This window comes from Harpegnathos saltator, unplaced genomic scaffold, assembly GCF_003227715.2.
Source record: "Harpegnathos saltator strain DR-91 unplaced genomic scaffold, Hsal_v8.6 scaffold60, whole genome shotgun sequence".
In the NCBI taxonomy this organism is placed as follows: Eukaryota; Metazoa; Arthropoda; class Insecta; order Hymenoptera; family Formicidae; genus Harpegnathos; species Harpegnathos saltator.
Window position 1 is genome coordinate 575,652 of NW_020230427.1, and position 20,380 is coordinate 596,031.

Sequence of the window (20,380 nt, forward strand, 5' to 3'; positions counted from 1 at the left end):
TATTCACGACCTTTTACGCTTATGATTATCATAGTAGATTCATTTCTCATCTCCAGTTATAATTTCATACAAGAACTGCTTCTTTTTGTGACGAGAAAGCAATGAAGTGCAAATGATTAAACGATTTTGAATAGCCAATTTAGACAATGCATGTGGAATACATTTTAAATTTTCTCTATTGCGTGTAAATGATCTGAAACGGTTGATTTAGCAACATTTAATGCCTCAGCTAGTTCTTGAAGCGTTTGAACTGAGTTTTCAATAATGCCTGCAATTTAGCATCTTCAAACTTTTCTGGTTAACCTGAATGTTCTTTGTCTTTCAAATCGAAATCACCAGGCCGCAATTGCCGATACCAATACTCGCATGTTTTAATCGATGAAGAAAAGTCAGAATAAGTTTTTGAGATGAATCGGGGTGGGCTTCAGCAGCCATTTTCTTCGAATTGAAACAGTAAAGCAGTAAATGTCGAAAATGCTCTCTACCACTCTCCGTTTTTAATCGCACGAAAAGTGTGGTTATGTTCACGAATGCACATGTCATGTGTCAAATTATTTGTAAAAGTATCCAAGCTTTAGAATGGCGTACCAACTTTTAAAATATCTCTAGTAGATTTGTAGCTACGGCCATTTGTGGTGAACCCTCAAAACTAACCGAAACAGCTAATAATTGTCAACAGCTAATAATAATGCTTCGTCCGATCCTGCTCCCAATAATTTACCAATTCCTTCGAATAATTGCCACGCTTGATTCCGATGGACCAAAAGGTCGTCAGAAAGAAGGGATGAGAAAGAAAGAAACAGCGATGCGGGCGCATCTTTCTCCTTCTAGAGACGGTTCGAAACATCCCATTTCACAAATCGTCTCGTTAAATAAAGATCCTGGCTGAATCGGAAGCCGCTCGATCGTCGCTTGCCTCCGAGTTCCGCGAGCGAACTGATGATCCGGTTAGATAGATTTAGTTCGAGTAACTTCCACAATCGCTTCCGCGAATCGGCTCCTGCGATCTCCATTGTCCGCGGGCGCAAAGCGTCGTGTCTTGGCGATTTTCCAACTGCGACCGCGAACCGCGGTGCGGCGCGGTCTCTCTGCTTACGGATTCTCAACATCGGCAGCGCGTCGAGCGCGTTTTTCTCCTAATTGATCTAGCGGAGAGTGCCAAGTGGAGAACTTTTCCAGTGTGCGTGGGCGATCTAATTTACAGAATCTTGAAAAATCCGTGGCAGACGCACGTTGAAGCGGGCGGACAATAGCGAGGTGACGTGTCGGTTCCTCTTCTATTACACGTCGAGCTCGAAAGTTTGAACGAGGGCTCGGTATCTCTGGCGTGCGGTCTCGAGCCAACAGGTTGAATGGTCGCTCGCAGTCGCGAGGAAGGAGAAACGGCGGCGGGCGAACGACCTGTGCCAAATTTAAATTCGTCGCGTGTATCCGCCGCGCCGCGCCACGCCGCGTCCGCCTCCCCGATCGTCGTTTCTGGTTTCTGCCGTGCGCTTCCTCACAGCCACGAACAATGGCTAATTGAATGGTCGCGTTTAAATAAGTACGACGGGAATAATTCGTTCGGCGCGCGAATAACGGTCAGAGCGCGCGCGGTTGCCACCCCGCGAAGAAGGGCGCCGCGTATTCGAGAGGGAGGGGGAAATCGCCTCGTACCTCGCATTCATCAATTGGGTTCAGAGTCGATATTTTGCGATCGAATTTCCCAGCGAGAGCCGTTCTTAGGTCGTTCACACAGGCCGGCACCTTGAAGTCACGTCATTTTAATGACGAGTAGATGTCACTCATAATGAATGGACAATTTTAGAGTTGAAGTACATTGTACGCTCTAGAAACGTCCAACTTCATACGTGAAGACTAAAACGGCAACGAATCATCGCCAGCTGATGGACTGGTGACTCGACAGCCGCGGGCATTGGCAGCGATGACGAAATCTCGCGGCTGAATTTAAATCGTCGTCGTGGTCTCCTCCGAAGGACGAACGTCCTTGTCTCGTTTGGCATTCGTGCTGCCATTGTTCTGTCCCGGTGGCGCTTACGAAGACTAATCGCGGTATCGTCGGGGACCCGGTCACTGCGCTTTGGGTTGGGATAGGTTGGACCCTATTCGCGACGCGAACAGCCACGTGGAACTTACCCATCACCGCCTGTCATGACCTCTTTATCGTACAATATTTCGCAGTCCTCCCGATTTGCGCGAAATCGCGAGTGATGTTGCGCATTAGGGACCCGCAAGAAACATCGATGTCAAGTGATCATCGATGGTTACTTTTCGATGTTTCGATATTTTGCCATCGATATAACGCCTTACGATACATCGATATTTTATCGATGTTTTTCTTCGATATTCTGTTTTTATACATTTAACTCTTTCGTATCTCCAGGACATGTCCCATGTATGAAAAAAATCATAATTTTGAGACAAATGGTTCTACTTTAAAAAGGAAAGTGGAAGAGAAAAATTGCAAGATAGTGCAGACATTGCAGCTAAAACGAAAACACCTATGAGTAAATAAGAAACACGTAAACGGTAAGAAAATTAACCAGTCACAGTCGACTATTCTCCTTACGGTCAAGAAATAATCAAATGTGACATTATTTTTACAATTCGTAAATAAAAGTTTATGGAACTTGTAAGAATTGAGTGCTGTTTATAACGTCTATTCTCATTTTTCTTGGTCTATAGCTTGTATTTCTTAGTCAAAGTTAATTAATTTCTCAAAGTAAAAAATCTGTGATGAGTGCATGTTGATGTGAATTTTTTATGTTTTGTTAACAATATTTGCTTGTGTAATTCTTTTATTGCATAATTCTTTTATTATATCGTAATCTTTATGCATTAAATAAAAAGGAATTAATTTTGTATAATATACAGTGATATATAAAATAAAAGAATTTAATTTTGAATAAAAACATCGATGTTATAGAATCGATATTTATCGAATATCGATATTAACTTTCGATGTTGATTTCGATGTCAAATATCGATGTCACTCTTACCCATGCGGAATCCTATTGCGCGTGCGTCATGAGAATCTTTAGCGTAGATTCAGCGAGCGCCGTAAGTAATAGTGAGCACGGCCGTGGATGCGGTGGGAAAATAATTCAGAGAGAGAGAGAGAGGGAGAGAGAGAGAGAGAGAAAGAGATAGATGGATAGTTTATTGATACGCAGGGAAAACAGTCTCTTAGATTGACATGAGAATTCAAGAACGCATAGACGGCGATACAGAACTTGTGATTATGTAGAACATTAGAGAATACAACAAAATAAAATAATGTGAAGGAGCCTTAGTGAGAAGCTAGCCTCTCATAGGTAAAGATGGAGATATAAATACTAGAGAATTGCAAAAATGCAAAAGAAAAAGCACAAGGTTTTTAAGAATAACGTAAAATAACGCAAATTATTTACAACGTAAGTACGTAGATATAAGTTTAACGCACGTGGGAGGCAGTTCTCTCTGTTTCGAGAAAATAGTTACACTGTCTGTCTCAAAAATAACCGAGATGGCTTAAAAAAAGTTAGATGGCTTTAGAAAATAGTTGAGAAATCTTGACAAAAATCATTTTATTTATTCGAAATATTCTCCCTCAGCAGAAACACAATGATTTGTGTTCAAGAAATGCATCAAATGATTTTTTTATGTCGCTGATTGAGATGGTGTTGAGATTGCTCGTCGTTGACCGTTGAATGTCTTCAATTGATGTAAAACGGTTTCCTTTCCTTCGCCAAACGCAGCTTAGGAAATAGAAAATAGTCGTAGGGTGCTAAATCGGGTGAATTCGAGTATCCAATTCGGTATAATTTTTGGTCATCCGTCAATCGACGTGGAATAAACTTTGAATTTAGCTTTCGAAGACCAAGTTTTTCAGTTAAAATGCGACGAATTATTGTCTGGAGTATTCCAAGTTTCATTTCCATGAATCTCACTGGAGATTTTTTCGAAATTTTCACGAAGTCACGCACTTTTTCAACATTTTCTTCGATCATCGTTTCAATTGATCGGCCTGAACGTTTATCATCATCCACATCTTCTCTGTCTTCTCTGAATCGTCGATGCCATTCAAAAACTTGTGTTTGTGATAAATTATCTCCATGAGCGATTTTAAGCATTTGAAGCGTTTCCGTAGCATTTTTACCGTTTTTAACACTGAACTTAATGTTGATTCTTTGTTGTTTATTCATTTTTCGACCGAGGTATCAAACTACGGTCACTTAAATGCATCGTATCTTGGCTTCTAGTGAACGAAATGTCGTGAAATTTTCACAGGTTATTAAAGAAGGTTGACACTTCCTAACTCAATCTCCCACCAACAGAAGGCGCCACTGATTTCGTTAAAATAAAGCCATTCCAGTTATTTTTGGCACAGAAGGTCTATAATCTGCGTCTAAATTCAAAAAACGACGTTAGAGAAACTCATTCGTCTGGTAAGGAATTCCAAAAGAGAGAGAGAGAGAGAGAGAGAGAGAGAGAGAGAGAGAGAGAGAAGGGGGGAGGACAGAGATACAGTCCGTAAACGTTTCTTTCTCTCGCGCGGAACGACGAAGACAAATCGTGTTGTCGCGCATCGTAGTCCGTCGTCGCTCACACGGGTGGCTCCTCCCCGGTTCGACGAGGTAACGCTTAACTCTTTTAGCTGTCACTCGCAGTTGCAGCGGCTGAAATCTGGCTGAAGTAATCGAAGAACGAGGCAAACGAACGCGGTCGCTGCTCTCCCTTGACGCCGTAACAGACTTTTTCAGTCCGGCAGCAATCTCGCAGCAGCGCGCGCGCACCCCAGAGAGAGAGAGAGAGAGAGAGTGAGGCATGGAGAGGAGGGCGGGGGGTGTCTCAGACTTGGAGAGTTTTTTCTCCCCTGCCGTTGCAGACGAAATTAAATTTGATCCCCGGACTCGTCCCGGCGTTTTCCACCGATGCGACATGCACACGAGCGCACGCCATTGTCGCGTGTCCTGATTGAATGACGCACGTCGAACGGTGCTCGTCCTACTTAAGCCGCATAATGTTTGCGCGACGCGCCATCGATCTTGAATATGTAACGCACACCGCGCATTACCGGGAAAATCCGCCGGCGGCTTAACATCGTACATTTAATATTCCGCCGGCGGGCGGGGGAGGGGAGGGGGCGTTATAACGCACGTTACACACGTGGAGGAGTATTTTTATCGCTGCTAATACCGCGTCGCCGCCGCCGCCGCACTGTGTGTGGGAATGAAATCTCGGGGAATAAAATTACCGCGTCAAATGATTATTATCCGCATTAACATAATCTCCCATTAAAGCAAATTCAACGAACGCGCCCGGCCGTTCGGTATTAACGAAACGGAATTATAAGCCGCGCCTGCGTGTTGCTATTTTTCGGTTAACTCGTCTGTCTCGCGCGCGCTGATCGATCGAAGCTGTTTACGGGACTGTCGCGAATCCGAATATCTTGGTGACTTCGACTGTCCCGGTCAACAAGCGGATTATTGCCCGGCGGAACGACCTCCGTTGCTGCGGCGGCGACGACGATGGCGGCGCACAGTGGGGCCAGATGACATTCTTTGGTTGAAAATTCTCTAGAGACTTGAATTTCCAACCGATCATCGACGCCAATGGATGAGGTTGATCCTGAATAAATTCCAAAGAGATCTGTCTAGTCGAAATTTTGAAAAAAATTATGGGTTCAGGGTTCATCGATTTAGGGTTTGTCTTAAAAGTTTATCGTTTAAAGTACAGTTCTAGGCTCGAACTTAATGTTTTATAGCTGAACATTCAACGTCGAGTATTATTAGGTTCTCGAGCTATGATTGGGTTCTTGGACTATTTGGGACGGCTTCATGCATCCACGAGCTAAAAAGCTCTCGGATTGATAGATTCCTAGGTTGATGGGCTTAAGATTCAAAATCCCTCGGTTTTGTGCTTAATGGGTCTATATTTGATGTTTTTGTACTTTGGGTATATGAGTTTCGGGTTAATGGGTTTCTGGTTCAAGATCGATAAATCTCGAGGTGTCTGTTGATTGGTTTCATAGTTTCAGTCCGCTGAATACGCTATTAGATAGAAATAAATATCGAATAATGAGTATTTCACAAGTCTCGCATTTAACAATAATTTTTCCTCTTTTGGGGCCAGTAATTCGAGAAAAAAATTTTTTTTTTAATTTTGGCAAGACAGGTCTCTTCGGAATTTATTCAGGATCAACCTCCATCCATTGGTCGATGATCGGTTGGAAATTCAGGTCTCTAGAGAATTTTCAACCAAAGAATGTCATCTGGCCCCACTGTGCGGCGGTGGAAACACCTTTAAGATGAATTCGCATCCGACGGAAATCGTACGTAAAACAGCAGAAGCCAGCTAAGGCGGCTCGACACGTCGGCACCGTCGCCGCATTGTGTCGAGTTACTTTACGAGCCTGCGACCTCGCATCGTCGGCTGGCACCCTGTTAATCAACCCAGTCGCGCGTTGTGTCGCCATGGGATTTCCCCGAACGGAACTTGCGGGGCCGTTTAACGGCACGGCTTCTACCGAGGCGGTGTTGCTGGTTGTGGCGATGTATATATCAGCGATATTTAACATATTCCATTTCGATGATCCGGCATGAAATTAAGCTACGAGGCTTCGTTTGTGTCCGCACGATCCCTCTCTCGTTGGAACACCGACCATTGTCGTCGTCGTCGTCGTCGTTGGCGGCATTTCGACTGATGCCGGCACGGGATATCGGAATTTTGCTCTTATCGTCGCGCGCGCGCGGAAATTTCGACGGCGCGAGATAGTAATTAATCGAGGCTTGATTACCGATAATATTTGATTCGCGCCGTTATTGCGCTTATCTCGTCAAAAATTCGATATTTGCGCGCCGCGGAAATTATAAGCTAATTACGCGACGCGCACGCGCGCGCGGTTGTTTGCGTAATTTCCATACGAGTTTAATATTGCACGATGTAATAACCACATGAATTGTCACTAACGATATTAACGCCAATCAGAACAATGGCATTTAATCGAAATCGCTGCAACAGCGATAATGAGATATATTAATATAATGTTATTGTTGAAATATACGTGGATGTCGTTGGATGCGGGGCGCTGCGGCCCCCGTCGAATTATTCTTCAACGTGCGAAAATAACGCGCAGGGAAGTACTGCCGAGGGGAAGGAGACGAGGAGAGAGCGAGCGAGAGAGAGAGAGAGAGAGAGAGAGAGGCCCGCCGTGTGTACATAAATCCGCCATCTCTTGCCACGGCAGATATACGTTTCGCGACGATACTCGAGGCGCGCGCGAAGTGGGAAGTCCTTGACTTAATCGCACGACATAAGTTAGTGGCCACGGGTGTTGGTGACTTTGCGCTACCATCGCCGACAAAGCTGGCAGCGGTGGCCCGTGTGATAGCTCGGGGGTACGAAGGAAGGAACCGTACGACACCTACACCCACAGCCTCGAGGCACTTGGACGAGCCGCGATAAACACGCGGTATCCTGGGATTAACACGTTGCCCGCATTGTCTTCGGTCAACCGGGCTTCCCGCTTGCACTTCTCTTCAGCGTGAACGCGCATACACACCCATACATATACACGCGTGCACGCTTATTTACGGACAGACATAAATATGTAACACCGACGGTGACCGCTGACGAGGATCGTTAATTACGGTCCCGCATTCATTCGGGTTTACTTGATCGTTGTCGAAGCCAACGCCGTAAAAACACAACTCCGCCTGCGTGGCTGCTTTAATTAATAACCGAGTCGCGCGTGTTCGCGGGGTATCTGGAGATGAGAGAGAGAGAGAGAGAGAGAGAGAGAGAAAGATGGAAGCGCGCATGGCCGAGACGGTTCGTTTCGCGAACGGTCATCTTCGTTTTCTGCGACACGTTCCGTGTTATCACTGCTAACGGGATGACGGCTCTTATGATTTCGGCTGAGAGTGAGAGCGAGAGGGCGGGTGGGCGAGTGACGAAACGGTGTTATCCCTGCCGCGAGAGGAGAAGGCTTTGGCCGGAAACTTTATTTTCGAATATCCACTCACCGGGGAATATCTAACGAGGCTTCTCGAATCGCGGAAGGGCGTAATTAGCATCGCTTTAGATTTCCGCCCGACTACTCGAGCCCGTCTTTGCTGCGAAGTCGGACCGGTTTCTGATCTTATAACGATAATTGGGTAATGACTTGGCAAACTAAGTAGACATACCTCCCCGGGCCAAGTCTCAGACTGCATCGTCGGGGAGCGAGGCGAAATCGAACCTCGGAAGTTTAGGTACGATTCGCCGGTATGCACCGCCAGTCCTACTCGAGAACCACCGGCTGGACTCTCTCTCTCCCCCCCCCCCCCTACCGCCTCTCTCGACTGTTTCCGTTTGCGCTAGTTAGAGAAACGGGTACGTTCGCTTACGAAAGCAAACTTCTATCGCAAGCTTCTGCAGACTTGCGCGCAGCGTGGTGGGTTCCTGAGAGAGTGGCAAAGCAAAAGAGTGAGTAGGACGGCGATGAGAAGAGGCGAGGGCGAAGGAAGGCGGGGAGGGAGGGAAGGTGGACAGCGAGGGGCTGGAGCAGCGGGAAGGGCGCAAAGAGAGATTGACTGTGGAAATTTCAAACGTAACCGGGGGTAGGAAGCGAGAAGGTCTCGCCTCTCGTATTCCCTAGCGAACTTTAAATATTTGAGACGCCATATATTTCCGCCGTTTTATATAACGTCCATAAAACATGCAAACGCACTGAGTAAATTACGAAGTACGCCGGGAACAAATGCTAGGATATGTTACCGTCACGCGAGAGCCGACGCGCTCGTGGGCCGGAATTATAGCGAAAGTTCCGTTAAAAAAAGCCTAGTTTCTCGCAACTGCAATCCGCGGTAACGTCGTTGCACGCGGGACGAATCGATAATGCGGTTCGTTTTCCGACCGAGAGACAACTATCGGCGGTCACCACCGCAAGAGTCGAACTAGTCTTCAATTGGCCGGGATTTCCCGACGAGAACAGAGTCCTACGGGGCGATCCGGTAATCGACGACACTTAAGAGGGGAATCCTCTGTCTGTAGGGTCAAAAAAATTGATCTTTTTTTATTACATTTCCTGAAAATACATATTGTTAAGAATCCATTCTAAAATCCGTATCGAGAAATTCAGAAAATTACAAAAGTTATAACCTATTACTCGAAGCGGCGCACAAGTCAACTTTCAAAGTTTTCCAAAGGTCTTTCGAAGTTTCGTCATATACAGTTGCTGTAGAAACAATCCTACGAATGTAAAAACCTAGAAATGTAAAAAAAGAGTTTCATGAAGTCGAGAAAAATTCATTATATGGACATGGAATTGCCGATTAGGCTGAAACTTACGTGAATACTAAAAATATGATTGAATAGTACATGAAACTTTAAACGTGTTTTTTTTCTTCTTTTTTCGAAATGACTTTGCTTTAACTGGCTCCCACGATTTCAGAAATTAATGAATCGATGGACTGCAGCATGCAGTTACATATTCGAAACATGTCTCTCTATCGCGTGAACTAACGAAATTAAAAAATATGAATTTCTTATATTTATTTTTAACGTAAAACTGTCGATTTTTATGGTGATTTTTCAAATATAATATAATTTTTAAATGCCTTAAAATTATAGAAAAAGTAGTTTTTTATATCCCTAGTTCAGACGATAGCGGCAAGTTCGTAGATTAATTATCTTACTTGCGATTTTGTCTCAGTCCACCATATCTCGAGATTTTATGGGAGCCGTGAAACGACGCCCGCCTAAACATGTCATGTTATTTTTGTGTATCTGCTACATTATTATTCATATAACACTATAAAAATTCATTCTTATAAGTTAAATATATATTATTATTTCTAGCAAGTTTGAAATTATATCGTCCGCTTAGTTTCCGAAACAAAAATTCGTGAAAATAGCCTATTTTTTGGCCTACAGTTAGAATTCCCCCTTAATTCGTGCCGTTCTTTTTTTTTGCTTGGAATATTTATTATTTTCATAATATATTACAGTCAATCAAAGTAATTGCCATTGCTGTCGACTATTTCTTGCCATCTTTTTGGTAAAAGCTGGATCCTTCGTCGAGAGAAGGGCTTGTCTTTTGAGGCAATCCAATCATTGACCAATTTTCGGGGTTCTTCGATGTTGACGAAGTGCGTGTCTTTCAAGGCGTATTGCATGAATCGGAACAGGTGAAAATCGGAAGGAGCAAGATCGAGGGAGTCCCGCTGGATGCGGGGAAATTTCCCATTCCAGACCCATTAGTGTTTCTTTAATCGTTCTTGCCACGTACGATTTAGCGTTGTTGGAGAATCACTTTCCGCTTATTACTGGCTACTGATGGCTTTTTTTGCATCAATTCATCGTTCAATCGCTCCAGTTGGCGCTAATAAAGTGTGGCATTAACCGCTTCCCTGGGATTCAGAAATTCATAATAGATTACGCCTTCCATATCCCACAAAATGCATAGAATTATCTTCTTCCGCTTTGGTGTCGCTGTTGAAGATTGGCCAAAGTCCACTTCCTTCGTTTCAGATTTTCGTCCACTTTTCGTTCTCAGTCGCGATACGCCACAAAAAGCTCTTCTTTTTATGTTTAGCGAGCAAGGAAGTGCAAATATTCAAGTGATTTAACTTTAAGCTCTCTGATAATTGATGAGGCATTCATTTTCCTTCCTTATGGATTTTCCCCAGGGCACTTAGCCGCCTCGAAACGGGTTGATTCGTCTACACCGAAGACTACTGAGCGTCTGTGATTTTCCAGATGATTGTCCAGATTTTCATCTAATAACTCCTGCAGTTCCTCGTCGTCAAATTTTTTTCGGCTGCCCTGAGCGTTTCTTGCCTTAAACTTCAATATCACCTTCTTCGAAATGTTGCATCCATTTTTTACACGTTCTTCCCGAAAGAGCACTTCGCATAAGTGTCCAGAAGCAATCGATGAGCTTCAGCTCTTCGATTCTGGAATGTTTTTTCCAGTCAAAGTAATGAAGAAGCACTTCATCGCGTTCCATATTCGCTTCACTCCTTATCACCGTTTCCTGTACATAGAAACGACCTTGACCTAGAATGTTGTTTACAAACGACGAGATTTATAACCTCTAAAATGTAACGCTACGGCATGAACTAAAGTAACATCCCGATCCATCTGTTCCCAACGGCACGAATTAATGTAATCTCCTAAAGTGTACATGTTGCGCGTAGAAGGAAATAAGTCGGACGTCGCTGGGGCAAAGTGTAAATCGCCAAACCTACTGTGGAACACACGTGTGTAACACGCAGAATCTAACGGAATCGAAAGAATTAATAGGGTAGAAGGTGGTCGTCCGAAGGGAGATCCAGCGAATCAATGCGAGGCGAGTGATGCGTAGCGCGCGGCATTAGATCCGACGCGACGTATTAATAGACGCGGCGAGAGCGCGCGTTCAAATGTCGGACGCGCTCTCGAACGGCATTCCGTAGCGAAGTCGTATATCTTGCCGTCGGAGGTGGGATCGCCGATAATCGAGATCCAAAGAGCGTTATAGTTGGCTTTAATGCCGGGTATTCAGAGTGAGGTACAGTGTGTCCCGACACTCGACTTGGGCAGGTTCCAAGGTCCTCGCCGCCTCCCAGTTTATACGTATATAACACACGTACACGCGCACGCGCATTCACACACGCGCTGGACGTTCGGGACGGTAACCACCGGTGCGCCCCGGGCTCCACCTTGACGTGTTCATGCACCGGTCCTCTCGTAAACTTCTGGAGTGCTCCTGCCGCCTCCTTGGCTCTCTCGTTCTTTCCCTCCGCCTCCCCTATTTGTTGCCCCCTTCGTAAAACCTCGGACGAAGTGGAAGATTGCTCGAACCACCCGCTCACCTCTTGATGTCTCGTTCTTTCTCTTTCTTCCTATCTTGCCTCTTCCCTGTGCCTCTCACCCCTTTCCTTTCTCTCTTATTTTCATCGTCTTCTTCTTCGCCGTCGTCTTCTTCTTCTTCTTCTTCTTCTTCTTCTTCTTCTTCTTCTTCTTCTTCTTCGTCTTCCTCTTCCTCCGTAACGGCGGCCGATTTTGCTTCACTTGGCCGTGGCGGATCTCCCTGTACCGCATTGAACTCGATGTGCCAGCAGATACGACCTTTACGATCGGAGGCCGCTTATCCTTCGCGAATAATAAGATCAAAAGGGCGGGCCTGCAGCCCAAGGGAGAAGCTCCTGTCTCGAAGGGCGGGTTACGTTTCACGCGCGGAACGCGTAAACGAAAAGTCACGCGCGACCGAGCAGTCGAGATGAAAGTTTAACGAGAATGCTCGGCGACTGCAACTTGCAGCTGCGTTTAATGCGTATCGATATTTCGCACGCTCTCTGTCTCTCTCTGTCTCTCTCTCTCTCTCTCTCTCTCTCTCTCTCTCTCTCTCTCTCTCTCTCTCTCTCTCTCTCTCTCTCCTCCGCCCTTTCTCTTTGCGATTGATTGATAGATCTCCGTTACATCACTGACGCACTGTTACTTTACGACGGACAGGCAAGCGTGGTTCTCACACGTTGAGAATCAGTCGGCACTCTGCGAATACATGAACATCCGCGTTCCGAAACCTGCTGAGAAGGAACGCAGAAGACGTACGTAGTTGCAGCGTAACACATACGATCCCGTAAAAAGCAGTCGTACGATCCGGCGAACGTTCCTTTATGTGACTTTATGCCGTTCTGACATGCAATATCGATGACAAATGGCAAAGTAGCTACCTTATGTCCTCTTAAACATACAATAAGACGAAGTAGCGAGCGAGCGGGCGAGCGAGGACACCCATTGTATTTGCCGAAGACCAAAGGAATGATCGCGAACGACCATTATTTTCGCTACGGCTCTCGCAAATGGCTGGGTGGTCCGACGCGTTCGCGTACGTGTCCATTCGCGACGCGTATTTGCCTGGCTTTAAGATACTTCCATCGGTCCAATTTTCCGCAAGAATGTGACACGTAGCAATCTTGGTAACCTCGGGGCTGCGCCGCGCAATTTATTGGCCACCGAGTGCAGCTTCGACGATTTATCTTCCCCCTGCGCACCCCATCTCTTTTCCTTCCCCCCTCTCTCATTCTCTCTCTCTCTCTCTCTCTCTCTCTCTCTTCGCCATCACGCGCCATGTCCCTTTCTTTCTTTCTTTCTTCCTTTCTCTCGTTACGTTTCCTATCTTTTTTTCTTTTTCTCGCTCTTTGCATCCTCCTCTCTTCAGCTTCTCCTTTTTCTCATTCTCTCTCTCTTTCTCTCTCTTTCCTGCCCTCTTTTACCATCTCAGCCATCCCTTTCGATCGAGTTGAGTCAACGTTGGAACGTTATTTTCTCTCTCTCTCTCTCTCTCTCTCTCTCTGTGTGTGTGTGTGTGTGTGCGCGCGCGCGCTTCTTTCTCTCCCCCTTCCAACCTGAACTTTGATATCTCAAACTTTCGACCTCGATATTTTGCTGTATCGACAGTTTGCCGAACTACAAACTCGCGGCCTTGTGAATAATTTAACGCGCAATATTTTGTAAAATTCGCGCGCGCTCGTCGAACTAGGTGAACAGGGGAAGACCTCGAGCGTCGTCCGCATTAGTTTCGACAAACGACCGACTAGCCTCATTAGTATGTCGCGGGGCAACTGCATTAATATCGTTAGTGCGCGTGTTCTCGCGCGGGTTGTGAGGCAGACGTTCATTCCGCCGTTCTGCCGGCAGAAATAGTTCAGGTCGCGGGAGTAACAAGGAACTTCCGTCGCGTGCGCAGCTATTTTCAGGCGCGATTACAATTTCATTAGGCAAACGTCTGTGACATCTCGTGACGCAGTGCATTTAATCAGCGCATTTTTAATTCGTCCCGTCGAGGACGAATTACGCGACGGTCGAGCCGCCACTTGTGTGATAAGATCTTCCTCTCCGCGAGCATTCAATTCCGCATTCAATGCAGAAGCACCGCGCTTGCGAGCAAAAATAATCGCGAACAGTTCTCGGCTGTATGATCGTCGACATGACCGCTGCGAGTTCTCCGCGGAGTCGCTAGAAAAGCTGGAGGAGCTGTGAAGCAGCTCGCGGTGCTCCGCCATCGACATCGGCATCCGCGTGCGTCGAAATAGATAACGAGTACGAATGGGCATCGGGGAATTTTTTAGGCCACGGTCAAGTGCACGTTGCACGGCAAAAAGGAAAGAAAATGGAGATCTGCAGGTGTAACGCCCGCAGCGACCGGGCGGATAAAATGCACGCCAGGCTCTCTCTCTCTCTCTCTCTCTCTCTCTCGCAGGCAGGCGCGCCTCGGCGGCAGCACCGAGGGAACGCACCGCTCGCGATGCCCCAGGCTCGATAAAAAATGCAGTGATCACATTTCGGCAGAGACTCCGGAATCTCCCAACTATCTCGCCTTCTTTGATTCTCACCTCCTCGCGCCTTCGTTCGCCTCCCTCCCGATCGGCACGATACATACTACCGCTCGTCGTTCGCCGCCCCTCGGCGGCAACGCACACTCGGCATACGTATCGCCTTTAATATTTTTTTACGACGCGCTTTGATGTAATCGTTCCCCTCGAAGAATTACCTTCGGTCAGGTGGATCAGCCCCAACCGACGAGTCGACGAACCTTCGAAGCCGGCGATAGTTTCGGGCGATTTCGCCCGGCCACGACGACGTGGCGGCGGCGGCGACGGCGGAGGCAGAGACGAGATCGATCCGAATGATTTCGCCTCGTTAGCGTAACACACCGCTCGCTTTTTCTGCGTAGCTCATAACCGCGAGGCGCACGCTCGGCTGTCGCATTAACCTCTCATCGGCTCCCTACCCCTTATCTCCGAGGAGCAATCTGAAAAAGCCCGCCGCCGCCGCCGCGCGCGCCGGTTGCGGGAGCTAGGAACAAAAATCGCATACTCGCCGCCGTGCTCGAATTACGTGCAACAGGTGGTTCACAAGTAAGTAGAGCACGAGAGATGCGACGCGAATCCGATTCGTACTCGCGATTTTCGGCGCGACGTCCCCTTCGGATTGCTGGCCGCCGTTGCCGATCGATCGCGCCGCCGGTTTAAACCCCGCACGCGAGGGATCCGGTCGATCAGCGTCGGAAATTAATCGCGCGCCTCAGATAGATGAAGCTGATAATTCGGCGAGCCGGGAAAGTGCACGAAATATTTAAGGGCGCGTATTAATCGTGCGGAAAGTAGCTGGAAAAGTAATCAAGCGGCTGAGTTATCTGGACCGAGATGAATCAGGGTCTCGTTAAAAATTCAGAGAAATAATTAACATCCACGTACGGCGAACGTGTGAAATTTCCTTCTCGCTTACTTCTCATAGTCACACGCCTCGTCTCGTGTCGTCGTCTCCGTCTCGATTAAATAGAGCAAGAGAGGACACGGCATCTCTCGGCCGGTCTGACGGAGGATCTTTTTTTGCGTTATCCTCGCAGCTCTGTCAATACGAGCGCAACGTCCGAGATCCCGGGCGGCAGGTCGAGCTGCGGCAAGTGTCTGGACGAGATGAGACTTATGCAGAGGTTAGCGATCAGCGGGCTGCTGTCCGTGATCTTGATCCTCCTCATCACCGGGACGTTCGTGTCGCGACGCGACCTCGCGAACGTCGTCGATCGCGGCGTCGCGCCGGAGGAGCGCAACGAGCAGACCAATCCAGCCTGGGTGCAGGACAACGCGGTGCCCGGCCAGGACGAGCCCGAAATCGACGACAAGGATAAGGACAAGGAGCGGCGACTGGACGCCAAGCATCGGCAGTCCCAGCCGTCGGCGGTCGGCCCACCTTCCGCGTCTGTTCCTGGCGTTTACGTCATTAGATCGCCCAATCCGCCGTTGGACGATGTGACTAATCAACGGCGTGAGAAAGTCAAAGAGGTAAGATCGCAGATCCCGCTTTTGCATGCGCTTGGCGTAGCGTGAGATTGGGAGAGGTAACTCGAGTTCTGCGCACAACGTTAGATTAGAGCTGCCCATTGGAGGTAAGTGGGATTTTATTGTATTCAGTTTTTATGCTAATATTAAGGGGACTGGAGAGTCAGATTGCTGAAAAATCGTATTTGTTTTTAGTAATATTTTGTGACGAACTGAATAAATGTGCAAGAATGAAAATTTTAGGTATACGAGGTGTGGCTATAAAATAACAAGACTATTGCTGCGAAACATTTTACTTTGAATTTATACATTTTTAGTTATTATCACCTTTAATATAGACCCTTCCTTTATCCCTACAATTCGCTACCCCCTACATTATCGCTCCATGCGAATTTTCCATTGTTCGAAACAGTGCCGGAAGTCTTCTTCTGTGAGCTCCTTCATGACGCGTGCCGCTTTTTCTTTCACAGCTTCAACGGACTGAAATCTTGTCCCTTTTAATGCAGATTTGACCTTGGGAAATAGATAAAAGTCGCATGGTGCAAGGTCTGGCGAATAAGAGGGATGGTCTAACACTGGGATGTTGCACTTGGCTAGAAACGTCTTGACAGACAATGCAGAATGAGCCGGCGCGTTGTCTTGATGGAGAACCCATGACTTGTTCTTCCACAATTCGAGTGGTTTTTTCTTATTCTTTCACGGAGTTGAGCAAGAACCTCAAGGTATTAATGTTGATTAATAGTTTGACCTTCTGGAACCCAGTGAAGGTACACAATCCCATGAATATCGGAAAAAACAATCATCATCGCTTTGAATTTTGATTTGCTCATTCGAGCTTTTTTAACTCTCGGTGAAGTTGGGCCCTTCCAATGCATACATTGGTGCTTAGTTTCAGGATCATAAGTGAAAAACCAAAATTCGTCACATATTATCACTCTTTCCAAGAAGTTCGGGTCATTTTCAATCGCATTCAAAGTGTCAGTACAAACATTTTCGCGAGCTTCTTTTTGTTCAATCGCGAGAATTTTAGGCACCATTTTCGCATACTTTTTGTATATTAACGTTGTTATGTAAAATTTGCCTTACGCATTCTTTGTCAATTCCTACAGTTTCAGTAATCACACGAATAGTTAATCAACGGTCAGATCGAATCAGATTACCGACTTTTTCAATATTTTCATCCGTTTTTGACGTGGAAGGGCGACCCGGGCGTGAATCATCTTCAACGTCTTCTCGGCCATCTTGGAAACGCTTAAACTACTCAAAAACTCGCGCACGTGATAAACATTCATTGCCATACACTTCTTTTAATAAAAGATAAGTTTCAGTAGCGCTTTTTCCAAGTTTCATGTGAAATTTCACGACGATTCGTTGCTCTATTATTACACTTATCATTTTTCCGGCAAAACAAAACAACAGCTCTTATACAAACGAAGGCCACGGCCAGGCTAATTTGTTTACAGACACGGGAGGCGCCGCATTCAAAAGAGAAGGCTTCACGCTACACAGCTGTCGGTCGTTCGCGTTTGGCGCATGCGTACTTCTTCTGTGGAAGCATCAGTCTCGTTATTTTATAGCCACATCTCATATTTATACAACATATGAAGAGTAGAAAAATTTTGTTCATTAAGAAATACTTATATAAATATACGATATATATAGCTGAAATATACTCTCCTTTTTTTTCAAGTTGTCGTTTTTGCAGTAATATCTCGGCTCTCGATGGTCCGATCAGAGCGAATTTTAGCTAGAAATCTTGAGGAGGCTTATCATTATCCGGTGAACCACTACAAAAAGAATTGAACAAAATTAACAAAATGGCAGCTATTATTAGGAAAAAATCCAAATTTTCAGTTCTTTTACAATAAAAAAATTAATATCTTGAAATGAAATATTTTGATGTAATTGTCCATGGTTCATCTGAGAGCGAGATGAACAAATATTATTGCTTTAAAATTTCAAATCGATACGAAGCTTAATTTCGGAGAAATCATTGCAAAAGTTGAACAATAAAATTTCGAGAAAAACGCGTTTAAAATTTAAATGGAAGTACATTTATATGAGTATTTGTTGATAAACAAAATTTTTCCACTCTTCATATGTTATATAAATATAAAATTTTTATTCTTGCACATTTATTCAGTTCGTCACAAAATATTATCAGAAACAAGCACGATTTTTCAGTAATCTGACCCTCCAGTCCCCTTAATCGCGCCCCGTAAACACGTAATATGCGACACGGCTTCCGTGTGTTCGGAAACGCGCCTGGACGGCGATTTGGCGTTTTGCGTGCTGTACGCGCTGCAAAGGACGAAAAACGTAGTTCAGGGTGAAACGTTCAGGGTGAAACAATTTCCTGCGCTTAAAACGCGCATTCACAGCTACGCGGATTTTTTTCGAACAGTCATTCTGCCCAACCCCGTGACGTTGTCGCGCGACTCGCCGCGAAAGGAGCGGAAATTAAAGGGGATTCCAAGGGAAAACCGATGGATCTTTTGTTTCGCTCGCCGCATCTATATTCGCAGTTTGAATCACATTAACGCACGGCTAAAGCGAAAATAGGAGGAAATCAGGCCGACGAGCTGTGGATTAATAGAATTTCCTTGAACGAGACGCTCCTCTCTCTCTCTCTCTCTCTCTCTCTCTCTCTCTCTCTCTCTCTCTCTCTCTCTCTCTCTCTCTCTCTCCCCCTCTCTCTCTCTCTCTCTCTTTCTCTCTCTTTCTCTCTTTTTCGCGAAGAAACAATTGGAATCAAGATTGACGGGAGCATTCCGATAAATTGCACGAAAATTCGCTCGTGCTTTAAATTCCGACGTTTCGGACGTTCTTATCGAAAGGCGCGTCTGTCTTATATTATCATTAATATAATTTCTTTTCGTCCCTTGAGTTATTAATCTTGTAAATATTATGCATCAAACGATGCGCACACAGCCGGGATACGTTTCAACATGAAACATACACGAAATTGTATATTCATGAAAATATAAATTAATGTTTGCGAGAGGGGGAAATTAATTCGCAGCGAGGTAGGAAAATGGAGAGTGCTGCATCAATGATGCAGGAGAAACTTCCAATTCTCTCGGCGGTGAAATTAATCAGTTTCCGCGGTCGCATCGCGTAGTGCGTTACCGAGATCTGCAAATGGAGTCCGATCGATTAACTTTCGAGCAACCGACAGCCGACAAACGGGAGTGGAAAAGCGCGCGCTTGCGAGTGACGGATAATTGTCTTGTAAAGTGTCAAACTGGATTGCTCGGGATGCGCCATGTTCTATAAACGTATTCTAGTATGACTAAGTTGATCCGCAATGTAACCATCTCAATTTGGAGTTCGAGCTTTGCTCCGTACATGACGTGTGACATGTAACATATGACGAAGTAACAGGCCGTCGAAGAAAAGGTCCCGTCGCATCGCGATGGACAACTTGATTGACTCGCGATCGTGTCGTCGTAAAATGCGGATGTTTCTATCTTTATCTCATATTTAGAACCGAATGATGGAACCGTTGAGATAATTCCGTTAGAGAGGAGAGAGAGAGAGAGAGAGAGAGAGAGAGAGAGAGAAATATTTGAACACGTGACTTGTGATCGATACGTCCTCGATTTTATTTTTCATACGGCCTTGAGCGAGCGTTAAGGGGGGAATCTTGTCTGTAGGATCAAAAGAAATTTTTTTATTACATTTTTTGAAAATACATATTATTAAGAATTCATTCTAAAATCCGTATCGAAAAATTCAGAAAATTACAGAAGTTACAACTCATTATTCGAAGCAGCGCACAAGTCAAAATCAGAGCGCTCACTGGGTCTTTCAAAGTTTCGTCATACAATTGCTGTAGAAACAATCTTACGAAACCTAGGAATGTAAAAAAAAGTTTCATGAAGTCGAGAAGAATTCATGATATGGACCTGGAATTGCCAATTAGGCTGAAACTTACGTGAATACTAGAAGTATGATTGAATAGTACATGAAACTTTAAACGTGTTTTTTTCAAAATGACTTTGCTTTAATTGGCTCCCACGATTTGAGATAAACTAATGAACCGATCGACTTCAGCATGTAGTTACATATTCGAAACGTGTCTCTTTATCGCGTGAACTAACGAAATTAAAAAATATTAATTTTTTATATTTATTTTTAATGTAAAATTGTCGATTTTTATGGCGATTTTTCAAATTTTTCAAATAATTTTTAAATGCCTTAAAATTATAGAAAAAGTTGTTCCCTAATTTTTATTTCCCTAATTTAGACGATAACGGCAAGTTCGTAGATTAATTATCTTACTTACATTTTTGTCCCAGTTCACCGTATCTCGAGATTTTATGGGAGCCGTGAAACGGCGCCCGCCTAAACATGTCATGTTATTTTTGTGTATCTGCTACATTATTATTCATATAACACTATCAAAATTCATTCTTACAAGTTAAATATATATTATTATTTCTAGCAAGTTTGAAATCAATCGTCCGCTTAATTTCCGAAACAAAAATTCGTGAAAATAGCCTTTCTTTGGCCTATAGACAGGAATCATCCCTTGACTTGCAACTCCCTGAAAATGCGGTTTTGCGCGAGCTTGCAAAGGATCTCTC

At 45.2% G+C, this 20,380-nt stretch overlaps 1 protein-coding gene across 2 annotated transcripts in view; it reads left to right on the forward strand.

The window, feature by feature from the left end:
• Positions 1–20,380, forward strand: part of alpha-Man-Ia (alpha-Mannosidase class I a) — a 923,832-nt gene that overhangs the window by 515,387 nt on the left and 388,065 nt on the right. The window contains exon 2 of one of the 2 annotated variants that reach the window (XM_025304269.1): positions 15,359–15,794. The exons of the other annotated variant lie outside the window; for it this stretch is intronic. Within the exon in view, the coding sequence (XP_025160054.1) occupies positions 15,429–15,794 (366 nt within the window). The 5' untranslated portion in view covers positions 15,359–15,428. The remainder of the gene's footprint in view (positions 1–15,358; positions 15,795–20,380) is intronic. 2 annotated transcript variants of the gene reach the window in all.